Source organism: Amblyomma maculatum, chromosome 3 (assembly GCF_055883805.1).
Source record: "Amblyomma maculatum isolate TAMU_Amacu chromosome 3, ASM5588380v1, whole genome shotgun sequence".
In the NCBI taxonomy this organism is placed as follows: Eukaryota; Metazoa; Arthropoda; class Arachnida; order Ixodida; family Ixodidae; genus Amblyomma; species Amblyomma maculatum.
The window spans coordinates 177,591,549-177,611,006 of NC_139346.1; the positions used below are offsets into that span (position 1 = coordinate 177,591,549).

At 45.1% G+C, this 19,458-nt stretch overlaps 1 protein-coding gene across 9 annotated transcripts in view; it reads left to right on the forward strand.

Annotated features, from left to right (window-relative positions):
• LOC146197046 (anoctamin-7-like) overlaps positions 1-11,763 on the forward strand; it is a 97,899-nt gene extending 86,136 nt beyond the window's left edge. For all 9 annotated transcript variants that reach the window (XM_084598766.1, XM_084598769.1, XM_084598768.1 and 6 more), the window contains 7 exons: positions 623-720; positions 2,055-2,179; positions 3,632-3,837; positions 5,641-5,774; positions 6,417-6,507; positions 7,414-7,545; positions 8,352-11,763. In XM_084598766.1, coding sequence (XP_084454892.1) covers positions 623-720; positions 2,055-2,179; positions 3,632-3,837; positions 5,641-5,774; positions 6,417-6,507; positions 7,414-7,545; positions 8,352-8,408 — 843 coding nt within the window. In that variant the 3' untranslated portion in view covers positions 8,409-11,763. The remainder of the gene's footprint in view (positions 1-622; positions 721-2,054; positions 2,180-3,631; positions 3,838-5,640; positions 5,775-6,416; positions 6,508-7,413; positions 7,546-8,351) is intronic.
• Positions 11,764-19,458: the final 7,695 nt, after the last annotated feature.

Here is a 19,458-nt window from a genome sequence, read left to right on the forward strand (position 1 = left end):
AACCGCTTCAAGTGTTTTGTAACTGATACCAGAAAACACCGGTAACTTCTTGCCACCAGAATACGAGGGATAGAGAAAAACGGTACGTCATCTGCAGAGCTGGATTGTGCCAGATCAGTGAAAGGACAAAAAAAAAATTATTGGGAAAACCAACATTATTTCTTGTTCTTATGTTCTTTACGCGTGAGTATTTTGGATATGAACTAGCATCCATTTTTTAACGCATCCTTATAAAGTTTGAAGAGAATTACGCAGTTTCACTGTGCAATCACACGTAAGGCAGTGTAAATGTTGGTGCTTATCGCTGAGTCTCGAGAACATGTGATGCATAAAAAAATAATTTAAGTGCAAAGAGAAGGATCGAGATCAGCAACTATAGTACGTGCTGGTTCAGAATTAAAACATTAACTCCCTTTTGAAAACATGAGAATACATATATGCATTCAAAGTTTAAATATGGGACAAGCGGGTCGCACAACATGGTTTAAGATGGCTGAGGAAGTAAATAAACTTAGCATGTGCATTTTGTTACTTGTGCATGTGGCGGCTATGTCGTTTGGTACCGCACAGAGTAATCGACTGTGTTCAGAATGAATGTCTTAGCGAGTGTCGTGCATTGCAGTGCAGTGGAAGCGACTGCCTCTCGGAGCTCGCCCAGCAACTGGCTGTCATAATGGTGGGCAAGCAGATGATCAACAACGCACAGGAAATCCTCGTGCCGTAAGTGTGCGCCGCACTCTAGCCGTTCTCTCCGACCCGCTTTACCAATGGACGCATCTCTCGTCAACCGCTTACGTCACGCAAGGCTGTCGTTTATTTTCTCGAGTCGTAGACGATGCAAAATTAATGGTGTCTCTTATGTCCATGTGTGATTATGGAGAGGCGCACGCGATTTTGTGCGCATGCTCGCTTACATTTTCTTTAGAATCCCTCATTACGGCCTTTTACATCCCGAAGTTTCTCACGCATGGCAGTTTCCATGTTGTTTGACGATTACTTTATATAAGGTTTCATCAAGGTCAGCTTGAGGAGGGCAAATAATCGCGTATCACTATTCGACCGTCTTGGGACGCAGCTGGATTACAAGACAACCTATATATTGTTGGCCCCGCAAACGTTCTCGATAAAAATCTCAACTTTCTGTAGCCACAGGAAATGGGTAAACGATGTGAATGACAAAAAACGTCGTTTCACAGTTCGTTCAGTGAAGGTGTATCGGTTGTCTTACAGTATACGGAAATTCCTCTTTCGGTGCAGGCTATCTCGTGAGTTGAAATAAAAACGCATGTTTGCTGTTTGATCTTGGGCTTGACAGCTTCTGAACCTCTTGGAAGGTAAGCGCAAAATTTACGTGGAGGAGTATAAAACTGGCCTGTTTGAAGCCATCACAAATTAATCTGACGTTGCTTTTTGACTTCATGGTAATAAAATGACAACAAATTGATCGTTTCTTAAGGTCCTGACAATTTTACGTCAAGACCTTTCGCTAATAAATTAACAAGAAATCTGATAAAAAAGATACGGGCACTATTGAAAATGCAACAAAAAAGTCGCACAAGGTATAAAATATTTCTAGCGCGTACGTCTACATCACTTAACATAGATACAATTAGAACTATGGAGGCACTAAGCATGCAGTACGTCCGCTGGCCTCCTATTCATAACCCAGCCAGTAACGTCAACGATTTGTGGTCGTCATCAATCGATCATCAATTAATTTTTATAAGCACTCTTTTTTTTCGCACTCTGTAGAAATGTGCAATTCATTGGATGGTTCCTTTCGTGCATTGCCGCATGACAATTTTGCCAATAAGCTACAAAATTATATGGGATAGGGGTTCATCAACAGATCCTCTTATATCCAATGTGTGGCTGTTTATTTTCTTTGCTTTCCTTTGTACACTTTTTGATATACTGTGATCATTGTTTTCGTATCTACGCAATCCTGTAATGTCTCACTCTGTGAGACAACAGTATACACATAATTAAATAGTAGCCCTACTCAACTTAGTTTTTATTACAGGCAATAAATGACAATGTGTTTGGGGCTGCAGGAAAGTGAAGGCGTGGTGGCATCGCCACAAGACCAAGATGGTGTACCGTGAGTCGTTAACGCGCTGGGAGCAAGACTACACGCTTATCCAAAACGAAGGGTTGTTCCAGGAGTACCTGGAAATGGGTAAGCACATCTTCCTATCAATGCAGAGCGCAGTGGGTTCGGGTATTGGCGATTTTCACGAAATCGGCGCCACTTTGCACAAGCGCTGCGGACTAGTCAAAGGGAAAGAAAAGGAGAAGACACTTTATTTGCCAATTTTTTAGCCGCTAAGTAGGTAAAGGCTTGCCGCACGAGAGCCAGCTAGTGAAGTTGGTCCGAAAGCGAGTCGGGCACTCTGTGAAATACTCTGTGTGTTGGTAGGGGCAATGCGGTGATTGTATGACTGATGAGCATTCACACAGACGGTGAGAGTCGGCGTAGCGTTCTGGGCAGTTGACACATGAAAGTGTGGCACGATGATGGTACATAAATGCCTTAGCTGGTGTATAAAATATGTTAGGTTGAATTTTGTGTTAGTAGACGAATGAATGAGGTAGGGAGTTGGGGGGTGGTGATGGAACAGTCTGTTTCTTTTCTCGAAGGCTGTCTTAGTGTATGTTTATTTGCTTCCGTGGGGAGCATCATCGCCAACACAGTGCCCATCAGCTGGAGAATTGAAATAAATCATTACATTAAGTTTAGTGTATTCTACCTTTTATCGACTGTTTTTGCTTTTTCAAGTCAATTGAAGCAAAAGCGCGCTTAACCGACACAAGATAACACGCTGGGCAAAAAATGTTTAATCGCGTCCTCGAAGCGTGTGACTGCCAAAATGAACTTAGCGTTTGTAACACATTGCTCGTAAAGAGTTTAATGCATATGCATCTCACTGACATCTTAGTGGCGACACTGAGCGCAGATAACAGGGGTCATTTCTGCACTGTCTCCAAGCTTGCATCTGTTCTGTTCCTCCGCCGCTTATTTTCTAATGGCATCTATTCATCCCAACGCCACGGAGGCAAGATTATATATACGTATATTTATTCTACATAAACTTCTAAACATGATCAGTGTTTGCGCTTTTTTCAAGTACGCAAAAGCCCCCTCCCCCGCCCCCTCAAAAAAGAAGTAAAAAGAGGCGAAATAATTAATGAGTGCGTATGTTTATAATAGACTCGTCGCAAATGTGACTGCAGTCATTAACAGGCCAAACTGTCCCCACTGTGGTGACTGGCAGGAAAACAGTGGTGCATACACAGCACTGTTGATATGCGCGTGAAGTATGTGATGCCTTCTTATAATCTTATATCTTAGTAGTAGGATGCCTTCAAGTTCGCAACAGCAACCCCCTCCCAACCACCCTCCCCCCAGGAAAAAAAAAAAAAAAGAAGACGCGGAAGATCTAATGAGAGCACATATGATTTCATTGGTCAAACATCGTAGCAGTTGAGAGCACCGATCGCCCGCACCGTGGTGGCTGGCAGGAAAGTCGTGGTGCATATACACACAGTGTTGGCGTTCGTGCAATACACGATGTCATTCTTATATATATGATCATCTGAAGGGTGCTTATGCTGCGTCTACTATACGCAGTGCTGCAGTTCGGCTTCATCACCATCTTCGTGGCGGCGTTCCCGCTGGCTCCGCTGTTCGCGCTGCTCAACAACTGGGTCGAGATCCGGCTCGACGCGCAGAAGTTCGTGTGCGAGACGCGCCGATGCGTGCCCGAGCGAGCCCAAAACATCGGCATCTGGTTCTCCATCCTCGAATTCCTGGCAAAGGCAGCTGTCATCACCAACGTACGCCCTCAATTTTTCATTCTTTTTCATTCCATTTCTTGCATTTCTTGCATATAACTTGAGAGATGGTATGTTTTCGAGGCGAGGTATAAAAGGGGAGCAATGCATTCTCTAATGAGACTTTCGCTTTGGGCTTACGCCATAGGAACCTGAAGTAAAAAATGTGACAAGCATGCTGCACTGCGTTCCGACAGACCTACAGAAATTAAGCACGAACGGAAAAATTGCAATATGACCGCATCAAACACCTTTACTTGGAAACTATAGATTAAGAAGACCGTAAAACAAAAGTAAATAGCACGGCATTAAAAGAGTATAAAACGTTCGCAAATATTTTTAATGCTATTTAATATGTTTGAAAAATTTCGCGAGTATAACAGTTCTTCGGCTACGTTTACAGAACCGAGCGAATTAGCTATGTTCGACTGTGCGACCCCGCAAGCAAATGCGATGACTCCACACCGCAGGTGTACCCAAAGGTTTAAAGCTTCGTAGTTTTCTTTTGTAGACGTATTCAGTGCAATTGGGTACATGCTAACTATTAATTACTCTCTTAATTCAAACTCTTTTACAGAGAAGAAAAATGATCGCTGTAGTAAGGATACGCGAGCGCCGGGTATAAAAACGGATCCGTCGCACTCTTAACTTTGCGCCTGTATACACGTACAGGGTCATCCACTTCTAGCTATAACACGGTCACTACTTTCAAATCCACATTGCATCCAACGCAGCCGCATAACGAAGCAAAGCGATACAAGCAAAAGAGGACGTAGAGGTGCACGGTGCTCAGCATGTCCTGCCTTTTATCTTTACTGCGTGGCCGGGTCGGATGCAATGGCACTTTGAAAGCAGCGTTATAGCTAGAAGTGAACGTGGCTTTACCCAGCTTTTATCCACTACAAATGAGTCATTTTGCTCTGTTTCTTTGCAGTGGGTTGCTCACACTGGTCCCAACGGGGTATAAAAAATAAGGAAGCAGAGATAACTGCAAATATTGAAAACAAACCTGCGCTAAACAAAGTGCTATATTAGTCCAGTGCACCAAGGTGCATGACGTCGCCTTGCTTTCTTATTTTATAGATCTGCAATAAAGAGAGAAAAATACTCTGGGAGATTGCGTTTTCAGGAAAAAGAATGCCTAATTTAGGTCACCGAACTTTGATTGTGACGTAACGCTGAAAATACATCTACATGAGGAACCGCACATTGAAAGTAGATAAACTGAGAAATGCATACGTTGTATTGGGCGGATGCTGGTTTCATGTCAGGGTAGATTACAAAAATGATCGTTGTTCTTTTTTTCGCACGTATTCTGTTTTCATCCCCACGTTAGTACCAGTTAACCAACCTAGAGGATTGTGATTCACTTTTTGTTATAGAACTGAGCAGTAAGCACTATTTTCTGCTATTTTACCTCTAAATTGTACGTCGAACTTGGGCCATGTTTACAGTGGCATTGATCACCGACTCCGCTCCGCAATGATAATAAGTTTGCCTGAATTTTCGGGATCAGTATTTTGGTAGCCTTTTATAGCACATATGATGAGTTATTGAAAGGCTGCATTACACTGCAGCATATTTGTGTTCTTTGCTTTATATGGCATTTTTGAAAACATGCACGGTGTATGCCTGGGCAGTTACACGATGGGCACACGCCATTTTACATAGATTAGAGCATATATAGCTCAATACAGGGCTATGAAGTTATATACAGAGAACATGCTTGTGCTCTTCTTACACACTTACTATAGTAGCATGTAGTATCACAAAGCATGAACGTGGAACACCATCGACTGGACGCAGGCTTTCCTGATCGCATTCACCTCGGATTTCCTGACAAGGACGATGTACCGGTACGAGTTCGACTGGGACCTCAAAGGCTACATCAACTTCACGCTAGCACACGCGCCCAACGGCTCGCTATCGCTTCCTTGCAGGTGGGTGAAACACTGTGCAATGCATTGGACCCCGATACTTTCGAACCAGATTATATGCAGCGCATGCGTATGCCGCCAGTTCACACATGATTTATAGGTCCCACCTCAGTGCGCTGTAGAAAAGCGAGTTAAGCGACCAAGTCCATGCGAGATAGCTGCAAGGAAGAAACTACACTGGTGCCCGACATTTCTGAGAAGTTCAGCGGCGCATGGTCCCCTAGTTCGCAGACATCTTTACCGTTTCAGTCATACCATATGTTATTCTGCCACGCACCCAAAGGGGCAGAGTTATTTTGCACTTTGATAGCAGTTCTGCATCGACTGACAGCAGTTATCGATATAGGCGAGCGTTTGCAATATTGTTCGCTGCATTTACGTATTTGTACTGGATCGTCTTTACAGGCCTCCGAAAGTCAACAGAGTGCAAATCTACTAAAAAGCACAGATGAGCCGCGGTATATATATACTTGACATGACTTTTGCGGTCTTAAAAAAAATACTAAAGAAATTTCGTAGCAGTCTGATACAGCCGTTACACCAAATGAACATCGCATCAGTATTTTCCGCTCCCTCATGTTGTTAATTTTTGCTAATTTTCCTTTTACCTGACGACAACCGTGTATGCTTGCGGATGGCTTGCAGGTACCGCGACCTAAGAGACGATAAAGGCAACTGGACTTTTTTCCATTGGAAACTACTTGCTGTACGGCTAGCATTCGTCATTATATTTGAGGTGAGCACGAGTGCGTGTGAATGTCATTTTTTTTTTGTTCGTGCGTTACGTCCGCGCTGATGCAGCCTGGGTTATACAATCACCAGCCGGTGCAAAAGCACGTCCCCGTATGTATATTGCCTCGTCAGTGAGAGCGCATGACTCGGCGTGAAATAACAACAGGCTTGCTACTTGACGCACAAACACGTCCTTTGCACCCAGCAACTAAAACTGAACAACGAACGGTGGGTTCCAGAACATCTGGCTCGCTTTCTAGTCTTACCTTTAATGGCTGAATTTTCCAGCCGGACGCTCAGCACTCAGAAGAACCGGTAAATTTTCGAAGTCTGGTATCTGAGTGAAAAAGATTACTGCGTCGCTGCGGAACACTTGCTGTGGAGAAAACGAAGTATGTCATTTAAAGGTTAGCATGTTAGTAGGCTCAGCCTGGTAGGCATTGTGTGAGCGTGCAGATATGTTAATAATGAACGCGAGTGGTCACAAGATATATGTCTTCGTTTGCTTTTTGCTGCTATGCGTAACTGTTGTCGTGCTCCCGAAATAACTGACCTCCCGGGGACACTGGTAGCGCCTCCTTCGTATATAAATAGCCTGCTTTTTGTGAAATAAGATTCAGTCGAAGTCCGACGTCAGCGCTTGAATGGTGTTTGATTATGCCTGCTCTTCGATAATACCGACATAATAATAAATAATGGTAATAATGGTGTTTGATAATAACAACAGGGCTTGTTGTCTTCTGAGGCCCAACAAAACTTTATCCTTGTCTCCTCGACTGTACACCATATCATATTTGCCGGACCAACCACACGTCCCTCATAGGCCACACCATAAGAGGCCGTCCGACTTCACTACAGTCGCTGGCTCACTGCGTGACTCGTGTGACTCGTGTGACTCATGCGCTTGCAGCACGTGGTGTTCTGTGTGTGCCGGCTCATCGACCTGGTGGTGCCGGACATCCCCAACCAACTGGAGCTGAAGATCAAGCGTGAGCGGTACCTAGCCAAGCAGGCACTCGCGGACTCGGAGACCATCATGAAGGTGGGTATATATAGAAAGCTTCCGCTCATGAAGCTGCTTCAGGCGGACACCTGCTGTCACGTGATGGTGCGCTTATATACGCAATTCCACAATCAGCCATTATGGCAAAAAAAAATGCACAGATTTAGTGCAGCGTGGCAAAGCGTGTAAGTTTTTAGTGGAGGCGATTATAACCGCCTTTGGATCTCCTTCCAGAGATACGAAATATCAAGAAATAGGAAGCCTGACGCCTTCATTAGGGAGGCCTTGCGGTGCGCGGGTAAATTTGCCTGGTTTGCTGTTCAGGAGAGGACCTCGCTTACCTCACAGCCTGGAACGCTAAAGGGAAAATGCAGTTTGGATGTAGAGTGCTGTAAGCTATATCATCCCTCTTGTCCGCCGCCTCTTTAAGTTGTGCCTAAAATGCAAAGGTTCCTTTCGTACAGCTGATAATCCAGTTCTAAAGAGCTATGTATTGGGCATTCTCTAAAAGTGACGCTAGGATCGCATATAATGCTCACGTACATAATCTCCGTCAAAAATTAAGAGTGATATTTGAATACCCAGCAGAGCTGAAAGTGGCCGGGATGCATATGCTTTCTAGGTGAAGGATTTTCTATGTAAGTCTATCTAATGGCAGTTTGTACCGATTATTATTGATTCATATGTAGTTATACGGTGCGTACACTAAGTAGAGTTCACGCATGTTCGCGTGGGTCGGTATGGAAGGGTAGCACGTGCAAGCTGAAAATAACGCGAGTGAGAATCGCTTGGTGATTGTTGTTCTTGCTGCTACGATTGTTGATGGAATACTGCTGGTGACACAGGTGGCGCAGAGGAAAGACGACGAGGATGAAGAAGAAGCCGATCCCCCGGCCGTCTGAGCATATTTTCTCGATGGCTTCAGTCATCTCGTGCTCTGGGCTGGGACCAGGCCGGCACTGTCCACTGGTCCGGCATTGTCCACGACTACAAGGACTCGCCTCGAGCGCAAATCCTCCCTGGTCGTGCTTGCTGCGCTCACAGCAACGCCAACACTTCACATTCGCCGTGGAGTAACGGAGCCGCTCGTTGTCCTTCATGACTCCAGCTTCCCTCTCGAATCCAAGCACTGGAAGCCCCTCCGCCAGTGCATCAGCGTGCCGCTGTAGGCGTGGTCGTCCCATTCCTTCGCCTCTCGGGAACAGCGGCTTCACGCTATCTCGTTTTGGGTGTGGCAGGAGATTTGAATAACAACTGACGCCAAGAAAGCGTCATTTGACTTATACGTGAAAGTTGCACAGGCTTTCTATGCAGTATTGAGGATTTAAGTCGGCCAGATAGCCTCAAAAATGTTTGACACAATATCATCGACATATTCGAAGCGTCTTTAATATTTAATTAATTTGCCTCCCTCGCTATGCCGTGCTTCTGCATTGCAGCATATGACGTTCGCGCAGGGTACGTTAACAATGCAAACCTAGCGCCATCAACCGGTTAAGTTCTTGCTGTTCATGCAATGCACCAGACACACTTGGATTAAGTTAGTCATCATTCTTCTTGGGCTCGATTAGGTCAAGTCATGCCTGCGTGCGGCTTACTCCTGTTTCGGGCACTGAGTGGCGTATAGGTTGCTGGTTGAGGAGGGGCTATCCGGTTTCAGCCATTCCAGCAGGTCTAAACATGGCCGCAAAATAATAATCATCATTCCTCATAGACGTTTGTTTGAAGTTTACGAGAAAGAAAGAAAGTTGACGTTGAATTTTGTTGTGTTAGTAATCTATTTCCAGCTGGCTTTTCATACGTATACGGTGCATGTACTCTGTGTTGATGATAACGTCTCGTGGAAGGTCGACCCATATCAAGAGTTTCAGCGCTGAGAACTTTTAGTTCTAAACGCTCTCGCTCATACGCATATACATACTCACCTAACGCGGTCTGCGTTTCGTCTGTGGTTCTTTTCTTTATTTTTTTTTTCTGTGATGGTCAAACGTCTTGTCTTTTCTTCTGTGATGGTCAAGCATCGGCCAGAGCCCGTAGTTAACTGCGTCACAACATTTTCATTCCTTGGCTCGAATATGACTGCGAAGCATTCCTATTCCCCAGTGTCTGCAGTGCGTGCAAATGCGTGAACACCGCACCCACTTTGTCTTTTATCCACCCTAGAGCTGTTACAAAAGCATTTGAAAGAATTTGAGCACGTTGCTCTAAACTAATGAAACAGTCGCGTGATCCTCCATCAAAGTAACAAAGTTCTCGACCTTAACACGATCGCCCCAGGCGCCTCTATTGAAGCGATCTCTTGGATATCCAAATCTGGCTATGCATACGCTCTTCTCTGCACCTGCGATTAGAATGTGTAAAGGAAACATCGTATTTATCAAAAGAAAAATTGTAGACGCTGTATAGGCGGTCTACCGTCCCAAAGCGACATATATGATAAAGGTGGGGGCTGCGCAATATTTCCGATCACATGCCGATTTCTGACGTGCATTGTGATCGCACAGAACCCGCGTGCCTTGGGTTTCGTGTCCACCGCAAAGCTTCCACCGCTAGCGTTATTATAGCTGCATAACGAGACTCAGCAGTCCAGCGCCATTAGAAGCCACCGTGGATAGGCGAAAAATTATTGGACCTGATATTTTGGGCCCTGCGTGACCACAGAACGTTAGAAATGCTAATAATTGCTAATCGAACGTGATGTTAATAGGGCGCAAGTTCAAAATGCTGCTGACGGTAACTGTCACTCGACAAGCCTTTAGAAACTTCGGCTTGTCAATGTCGCTTTATCAGGTGACATCGAGGTGTTCTCATGGCGCACTAAGCAAACACAATAGTTGATAGTATATAATCGACAATCCCTCCCCACCAGTAACTGCTAAAACACGATTGTTTAAAATATTTGTGGTGGCGAGGTAACTTCTGGAGTTTCATTTACTGACAGCCATTGCAGATGTTTGTTTTTTTTTTTGTTTTTTTTTTTGCAATCATAAGTAAATATTTACCACATCTTTTCCCGTCTCAGCCGAAGTGCCAAGGACCGTCAGTTCACGTGACATTTATTGACCTCCTAGTGATGATTTTCTCTGAAATTGTGTCACTGTAAACCAATGTTGATGACAACTGAATTAACGCTGATTATACGACAGGATTTCGGTTTTTGAAGCGGGCTTGTGACTTGGAGCTTCGCACTTATTATTTGTAGCAACCGTCGCTTTGGCTTTTGGGAAGATCACACTTCCAGTTAAAACCGTTTATCCAGGAGGACTCTTCTACCTTCAGTCATGCGTTAAGAAACGTTGACTTCTTTTCCAAAAAGCGCTGAAGCGTCGTCTATTAACCCCTTTATTTTAATGGCATTGTCAATTCAAGTGAGACGCATCTCACTGTAAGCCGGCTATAAAGGCTTCCTCTGAACTGCGACCATTTGTCAGCATATCTTGTTGGACTGTACACCACTGCCTGTCACCTTAAATGCTCCTCCTCTCCCGCGGCTTTTGTGATTGTTCGTTTGTTTTTAATCCAAGCAGACCACGCCAGAATGGCGGCATCTCTACAGGTTCCTCACTGTTTAGTCTATTTTGACCACCAGATATATTACAGGTATATCAGCGGGGGTGGATTCTGCAAGAATGTGCTCCCCGGCGACCAACACGAAGATAATCACCAGTTACACTGGCATTTTACTTAACGTACGCCTCATCATGAAACGTCAACGACGTCTATAATGTGCATGCACATAAGCGACCTTCCGGAGCACCAGCGTCGCCGCGCTCTCAACACTCCCAGAACTCACTCAGACCGTTCGCCAAGATACGCCCTCGAAGATACTCAGTGTTGGCTTCGCGCCTCAGTATTGCACGGTTCGCTGTATATGCCCCATTCAATTTGCCGTTTGTGAACACGTTACATCAATACGACGAGCACGCGATGTGCCCATTGGCGTACGACGAGTGATTAATGCAGTTTCGTGTGCGTGCTGTTCACTTCGGCCTCTCATCGCCATAGTACAAGAGACGCGCACTTCTGATGACGGAACAACCCAAAGTCACTTCATATTGTCGGGGACCCCGATGGTTCACCGCAGGCGCGTTGTTTTCTGGTTGTTTCTCTCTGTTCTATGTTACCCATATTTAATGCAGCTCACCAATTTACCCTTCAAGTTATTGTTGCACAATTTTTAAAGGGCTGTTGTCGAGAACTGTGGTTTCGCTGTAAATAATTTTGTAATAAAGTTAATCACCTCCTTGTTGTGTCAAACCCGTGTCTTCCTCTCCCTTGAACGCGCAAAAGCAGCGCCGGCATCGGCTTAACCGTTAAGAAGATATACAGTGTTCAGGAACTTTATTTGAACCGTTTTTAAAACTTCTCCCGCCTCGACCGGAGGCTGGTTTGTGGTGCAACTGGTGCAGAAAGCTTGTGCGTTGTTGCCGTTTTTGCTACGTGGTAAGTTTGACAATAGTGCTTACTTGGTTTGGTCACATATGGCGTGAAACATGAATCGTTGTGACGAGTTCAGCGAAAATCGCCAGTGACGTTTTTCCGGCGAAGGTCACTTGTGGCGCCATATATAGCATATCACTATGAAAACATTCCAAGCTTGCCTCCGCGCTTTAGAGTCGCGGCGCTTTCCTCGAGCGACGCTACATGGAGCCACAACTGCGTTTTGCCGGAAACTCGGCGTGTGCGCAATGCTTCCCAATCTCAACGCCGACGGTTCTGGCTTCTCATCATGCGCGGCTAAACCAGGTAAGTCCCATCATCAAATTTAGTACTCAACAAAAGGGTCAACCGTGCACAAGCTTTGCGCGCTTTCAGCGCAAACTAGCATCCGGTTGAGACGCGACAATTTTTTAAACAATTCCGATAAAGTTGCAAAACACTGTAGGGTTGCCACATCCTATGTCACCTTTCGCACTGGGAAAACAACGGCAGAAGATTCTACTCGCCCTTCCGCAGCCTGTTATTAGAGACCTTTAGTTTAGCGCTGCCGCTTACCGCGGCCGTCTACCACTACCGCGCACCGTCAGCACAGCACGCGCTGGTTGGTCCCCGCGTACGGCATACACCTAAATTACACAGGAACGTGGCGCCATCTGTCGCCATCGGGGTGATCTGCGCATGCGTACTGATGCTCGCGCGGTAGCGGTAGGTGGTAGCGGTAAGCGGTAGAGCTAAACTAAAAATCAATATTGAAGCTTAAAGCGTGGTCCGTGTGTCCACCCTATTGCAAGCATCGCAAGCTGCGGAGAGCATTGTGAACGGTACTTCTATGACGCCTGAAAAATGAGCTTTTTAGCGGGCGGAAACGGGGAAGGTGGAAAGCGGAGGAAGAGGTTAGGCGGTGGCGGTGGGCACTGTGGGCGAAATGTCACAGGCTTGCTTCAGCCTTTTGGAAATTAGTAGGTCACATGGATTGCAGGCGTAGAGGTGGTACCGAATGCTACACCAGTTTTCAGCTTCCAATTCGGCATTTGCGAGATGGGAAAGTGATATGGGGAACGAACCCGAGACTATTGGATCCCGGGTCATACATGTAACCTCTAGGTCGCGCAGGGACGTACGGACAGCATGTAGTTAAATTAAGGTTTTACAGCCGTGCCTGGTGGTCTCTCAATAATATGTGGCAGATTGTCACTGTATGCTATATGCACGTATGTTCGAGGTGTTGCGTGATGTAACATGGGCCCAAATTAAAAGAGTGCTGATTTAGGGACTAACAAAATGCATGAACTTGTGCAAAATCGGAAAGACGAGTCTCGCACACGGGGGCCATTAATGTGGCCGCGTCAAACCTTTTAAGGCAGAGCTTAAGGAATGTGCAATTTTTCCGCGATGAAATATGTATGTGCAAGAGTAACGTGCTCAAGTCACCTATACGCGCTGCTCAAGGAAAGCTCGTCTGAACACGGCGGCGGCGCCGGCTGGTGTCATGGATTGGAGCGCAGGGTTGGAGGTTACATCATACAGGTAGGCTTCAATTGCACATATAACGAAACATATTATCAACGGACAGCGACGACGAGATAGTCCCTCTGCCTCTGAATTTGACACCTGTCAAATTCTTTACGCCAGAATATTGCACAACTGAAATATGTGAAATTCGCATTGCTTTATATCGTGATCGTCGGCCAATTTTTCTTTTAGGCATACATTAGAATAAACACTTCATAATCTCATTATCCGTTACGCTTATCTATGCGTTACATGCAACGTATTTACTAACGTAATCGCTAACAAAATAAGGGCAGCCTTAGATTTTTAGTCAACCAAAGAATTAAGGAGGCTTTTGGGAAAGGTATTCGACCATCGATGATATTCATATAGCCATGCTATCAAATGTGATAGAAAAATGCTCGGAATATAACAACTTCCTTATACATATACAGCATTCGTTGACTAATAAACTCAAAACCTCAACAGCCGTGGAGGCAGTTTAGCTTCCCTTCCGATTTTGTAGAGGGAAATATGTTAAAGATGATGGTTGTAGAATGCTTGATGTCATACAGGTTCGATGCTGCTTTATCACGTTACTCGAGGACATTTTTTAAAAGATGAACTATTTATGAACAACTAATAAACAGACAGAAAAGATACAAGCAAAGTGAAAACATGTTTACATTTGACTGACTCGTAGTTTGAACTGACGAAACCAGGTCTCGGTCCCAAAAAACATCTTATTTATATAAAACCCAATGCCCTCGACCTCGAAGAGCAACGCCAAATCAGATAAGTTCACAAATAGTCATCCAATAAATCAATAAAGAAAAGGGAGCATAACCAATAAATGACTGGGGAAAGAAAACACAGCCACTGAAGTACAGGGGAAAGAATAGGTGATCTCAACCAACACCTATTGTACAAGCATATACATTTCCCACTACCGAAATATAAAAGGATTCCCTTTTCTTTCCCTAAGACTTGGCGAATACTCTCGCTTTCCCCCGGTGCGTGTTTCCCCCGGTGCCTCAAAAAGTTAATCTGTAAACACAGTTTCAAGGAAAGGCAAGGTCCGAGTCCCATCTAATAAGGTGTCACCACTCCTAAACGCTCTATATGTACCAGAGACGAGTGCAAACGAGTGGTTATCCGACTGTCATCATGCACAGCAGTCGGATGTACACACCTGCACACGGATGTGAATAAGCACCTATTCTTCATGCCAGCTGCACATGCCTCATTGAGAGCGCTTTCAAAAGCGGAGCTGCAGACAATGGACAGCAAAGATGCGACACGGATTGTAATGGCTCGTAGCCTCTCGATAACACCTGCTTCTCGTGAGAGCAATGAGGTGCCACACACCGTCTAACTACCACAAGTTGTCCCCTTCGATCCTTTCCGTATTCGCGGAATCCTCCGCTCTCCAGCTGCCCGGACAAAGCTCGGTAGCGACCATCACCGTCTTCTCTGCTGTTGTCCGTAGGGCAAGAAAGCACTGAATGAGTTCCTTTTCTTCCACCGGGTGCTTGGATGCGACAAAAAAGCATAACACCGGAACTTCACCGAAACACTGCGAAATCAGGGTGTAGATGAGGCATATGTGAACGCACTGGAAAATATTGTCAAGGGACAACGACGAGGACAATGTGCTGTGCTCGTGTATGGAACGTCTGGAACGCGAGGACGACGAAGTGTGTGTGGTTCGTGCAGGGCACCGCTGGCCTGAAGTTGTCTGTGCTGGGGTCAGCTACCCCTTTTTAAATATCTGTAAATACATCCACTCTTTGTGTGCGTGCGTCTATGTTACAGTATTGGTGGAGGTGCGGGGTGTACTATCCAGCAAGCACGGAACTTGTCTTCAACTTCCCGGCTCTTTAGCCATGCCCAGCGACGGGGCTGCACCATCGGCGTCCTCCACCCCGGCTATTATCATTGCCCACTCGCGTGATCCCGGACCTTCAATAGAGTGGACGGTGCTGATGTGGAGGATTGGCTCACTATGCACGAACGCGTGAGCGCACACAACAGGTGGGACCCGACCATGAAGTTGGCTAACGTCATTTTCTACCCGACGGGCACTCCAAGGGTCTGGTTCGAGGCCCACGAGGATGAGCTAACCAGTTGAGACCTCTGCAAGCGGAAGCTTTCTGACTTGTTTGGTAAACCAATCGGACGTCACCTGGCCGCGAAAAAGGAGCTTGCATGTCGAGCACAATCGTCCACAGAGTCGTATGTGTCATACATTCAGGACATTTTGGCTCTCTGCATGAAAGTTGACACCGCAATGTCTGAGAGTGATAAAGTTGGTCATGTATTAAAGGAAATAGCAGACGACGCCTTCAACGTGCTCGTGTACAAGGACTGCGAAACGGTTGAGACGATTCTAAAAGAATGCCGCCGGTTTGAACAAGCGAAAAGCCGCCGTATTTCCTCTTAGTTCACGCGGCATCTACGTTACAATATCTAATATGTCTGCACGGCAGCCTTAGTTCTCCATCAGTAAAGTAATAAAATTTCTACAATGAAGTGTGTTAGGCAAGGAGGCGCAATCTCCCCAGTGCTATTCGCCGCTTACTTAGATGAAGTATTCAGATACCTGGAATGAGAACAGCTATAGGGTCAGAGTTGATGGGGAATACCTCAGTAATCGGCGATTCACTGATGACGCCTTGCTAACGGTAACTCAGGGGACGAATTCCAAATTATGATGGATGACCTAGACAAGGAAAGAAGAAAGATAAGCCCAAAACTAATATGGAGAGGACGAAGGTAATGTTCAGCAGCCTCGGAAAGGAACAGCAGTTCACAATACAGGTAGCGAGAAACTGGAAGTTGTAGGCGAATTTGTCTACTTAGGACAGGTATGGACCGCAGTTTCGGACCATGCAAGTGAAAAAACTGGGAAAATATGATTGGGATGGATTACATTTGGAAAGTACTCGCGATTACGAATAGCTGCTTATGGCTCAAGATGAACGTATATAACGGTTGCATCTTACCAGTACTCACCTATGGGGCTAAAACGAGAAGGCTAACGAAAACGATTCTACTTAAGTTGAGGACAATACAGGGAACTATGGAATGAAAAATGATAGGTGTAACGTTAAGAGATAGGAAGCGTGCACAGTGGGTCATGGAATTAATGGAAATCAAGAAAAATAAATAGGCATGGGCAGGACATGTAGAGCGAGGAGAGGACAACCGATGGTCGCTTATGGTAACAATTTGGATTCCAAGGGCGAAAAGCTTAGCAGGAGATGGCCGAAATTTAAGCGGGCGGATGAGGTTAAGAATGTATGTAGGGGTCAAGCGGATGCAGCTAGCACAGGGTATAGGCCTTCTCCTTGCAGTGGGTATAGTCCGGCTGATGATGACGATAATGAATCTAATTATCATGTCCACCAAACATACCGGTATTTTGCCGCTACCTCAAAAAGTTTTCGCCATGACTGTAGCTTCTTTAGGCAACTACATAACTTGGTGCGGCGCATAATGGCCATTATCTCGCCTCGGTTAGCGAAACTGACGTCATATTTTCAATGAATTTTCTGATTCCTTCACCTTCAAATTATATATATATATATATATATATATATATATATATATATATATATATATATATATATATTATTTTGATAAGAAATTTTGATGTGAACAGTTCTATTGAAGGAATCAGAAAATTCGTTGAAAATGTGACGTCAGTTTCGCTAATCGAGGCGAGATAATGGCCATAACCGATCTATACCAAGTGGCAAAAAGCGAAGATATATAATTATTAGCTTAACGTCGCGGTCCAGTCACATATAGCTTAACGTTTCTTGGGATATTTCACAGTCTAACACCCATGGGATAGATGCCCGACAGTGGCCCAAAAGACTACCAAAATAATTGATTCATAAACGTGTAATGTGCTTCATATAACGTCGCGGGGCATTGCGACGTAACCCGTGGCCACTGTGTGCTGAAGCTGCATGACAACAAATTGAAATTTTGAGGCTCTTCGAAATTGCGTCGATGCTTTGTTGGTGCTTTATGCGTGCCACCTCGAAAATTTTCACCTTGTTTTTTTTTTTTTTCTTTTTTTTGATAGAACATAGACGAAAGCTATACTCATTCTTCAAACCGCCGCGTGAACTTGATGTTGTTCACGATATCGAGTCGTTTTCATTCCTTTGGAGGTCGAATTTCCATTTTAAGCTAATTGACAAGGAGCTTACCAAGATACCACAGAAAAAAAAAATGCGCGTTCCTGTACGAATTGTGTCCTTATGTATCCACGCAGTGAGCTCACTGCTTTCAGGGTAGCAATTATTTCTTTTGACCATTTTCTGTATTCCTCTATTTAAACAAATAAGCACATTTTCGAATTTTGAAATGTGTCAAGTTTCCAAAGCATGTAAGTACGTGAAACTGCTAACCGGAAGCATACCTTTCTGCAGAGCCGAAGGGTGCATAGGTGTCCATCTCGAAATTTATTTTCTGTTGTTTTTGTTTCTGTAGATGCGTCGATTCAGCTGGTTTTGACAAGTGCTTTGATGCTTTTCCACATATTATTTACGTCCACATTTATTAATGATTACGCTTTATTTGCGAATATTCAGTTGCGTTCAGGTCATGTGCGTTAATCTAGAAGCCATGCCTGACCGGAACCAACGCGCTGTTCTGGTCACAACCCCGTGACTGTATCATACATCAATACCTTGGAAGTACAGTGTAAAAACTGACAACGACCTAAAATCTATTCAGAGGAACGGAAGTCAATTTACCCGATGCCGTTACGATGCAGACTTTGTCTAATTTTTGTACATAAGAAGCCTTTCGTACTGTTCTCGCTTAAATTATGCCATTTATTCGAACTGAATATAGACTTAAAACTATTATATCTGAATATTTCTTCTTATTATGCGCATGCTAACGCACATAAATCCAGCTGCATGTCGTTACAAGTGGTTTATAGCAATGTTTGGCATTTGCCTTTGAGGGCATTATTGTATACATGCCACTGGGGGCTCCTGATCCTGCGTTTTCTTTTCTTTTCTTTTTTTAACTCTTTATTTGTGATACGTCGCTGAGCCTCCGTGGAAAACTGCGCATTACAGGCGGTCAAAGCAAACTCAACATAGCATAACCAGCTCCAGACCAGCGTTGCTTCGCATGATTTGAAAGACTTCTCTTAAAGATTTCTTAAATCGTGTCGCTCAACATCCCGAAGCAATTCATCGGCGATGAAAGGCGACGTAGTGAAGGGCTCCGTAATATTTTAGACTACGTGGGGTTCTTCATCGTGCCTCAACATCGGTCATCGCACGGTTGCCTTTCGCATTACCGCCCCTTCGAAACACGACCGCCTCGAACGGGACAATTCCCGAGTCGCCGGTGAGGATCCGAGCGCTTTAACTACCGCGAGCAACCGTGAAATTTTCTTTGCAGCTCACTTTGATTTGTTCGTGACTCGTGAGACACATCGTACATGCCGTATGTCAAAGATTACAGTGTATCTCATGAACAAATGTGTGGAAGGCCTCCTGCTGTCAGAGAAGGATTGCTTTTTTTTGGTTAAAAAAAAAAAAAGCTGGAAAAAAACGGGCTGAGCACAATGCCGAGGAAAAGAAGAGCCTTATGTTATTGCAAATTGCAGTTCTCGGTGGCAGCCAGCGCATTTACTTACGCCTCCTATAGCACAATCGTTCAATGAGCACGACTGGTTGGTCCAATTTGCTGTTTCGTCACGCCTAGCATTCCCCGCAAACACCCCCACCAGCTACTGCTATAGAGTGTGGGAGCAGTATTTGCCGCAACGCCACCTGCGCCTCATTGGAAAGCGACGCCCCTAGAAATACCCCAGTCAAGTCGAAGCAGCTGCGGTGCCAACCCGGCTCACTCCGTACAATTGTGCACATTCGCATCCGAAAGCGAACCCGTGTCGGTTCGTCCGCAGCCGCTTCACCTACAATCACACAGACGCGTACCCGCCCACCCCACGAACTCTGTACGCGCATGTGTAGTGTGTACGTC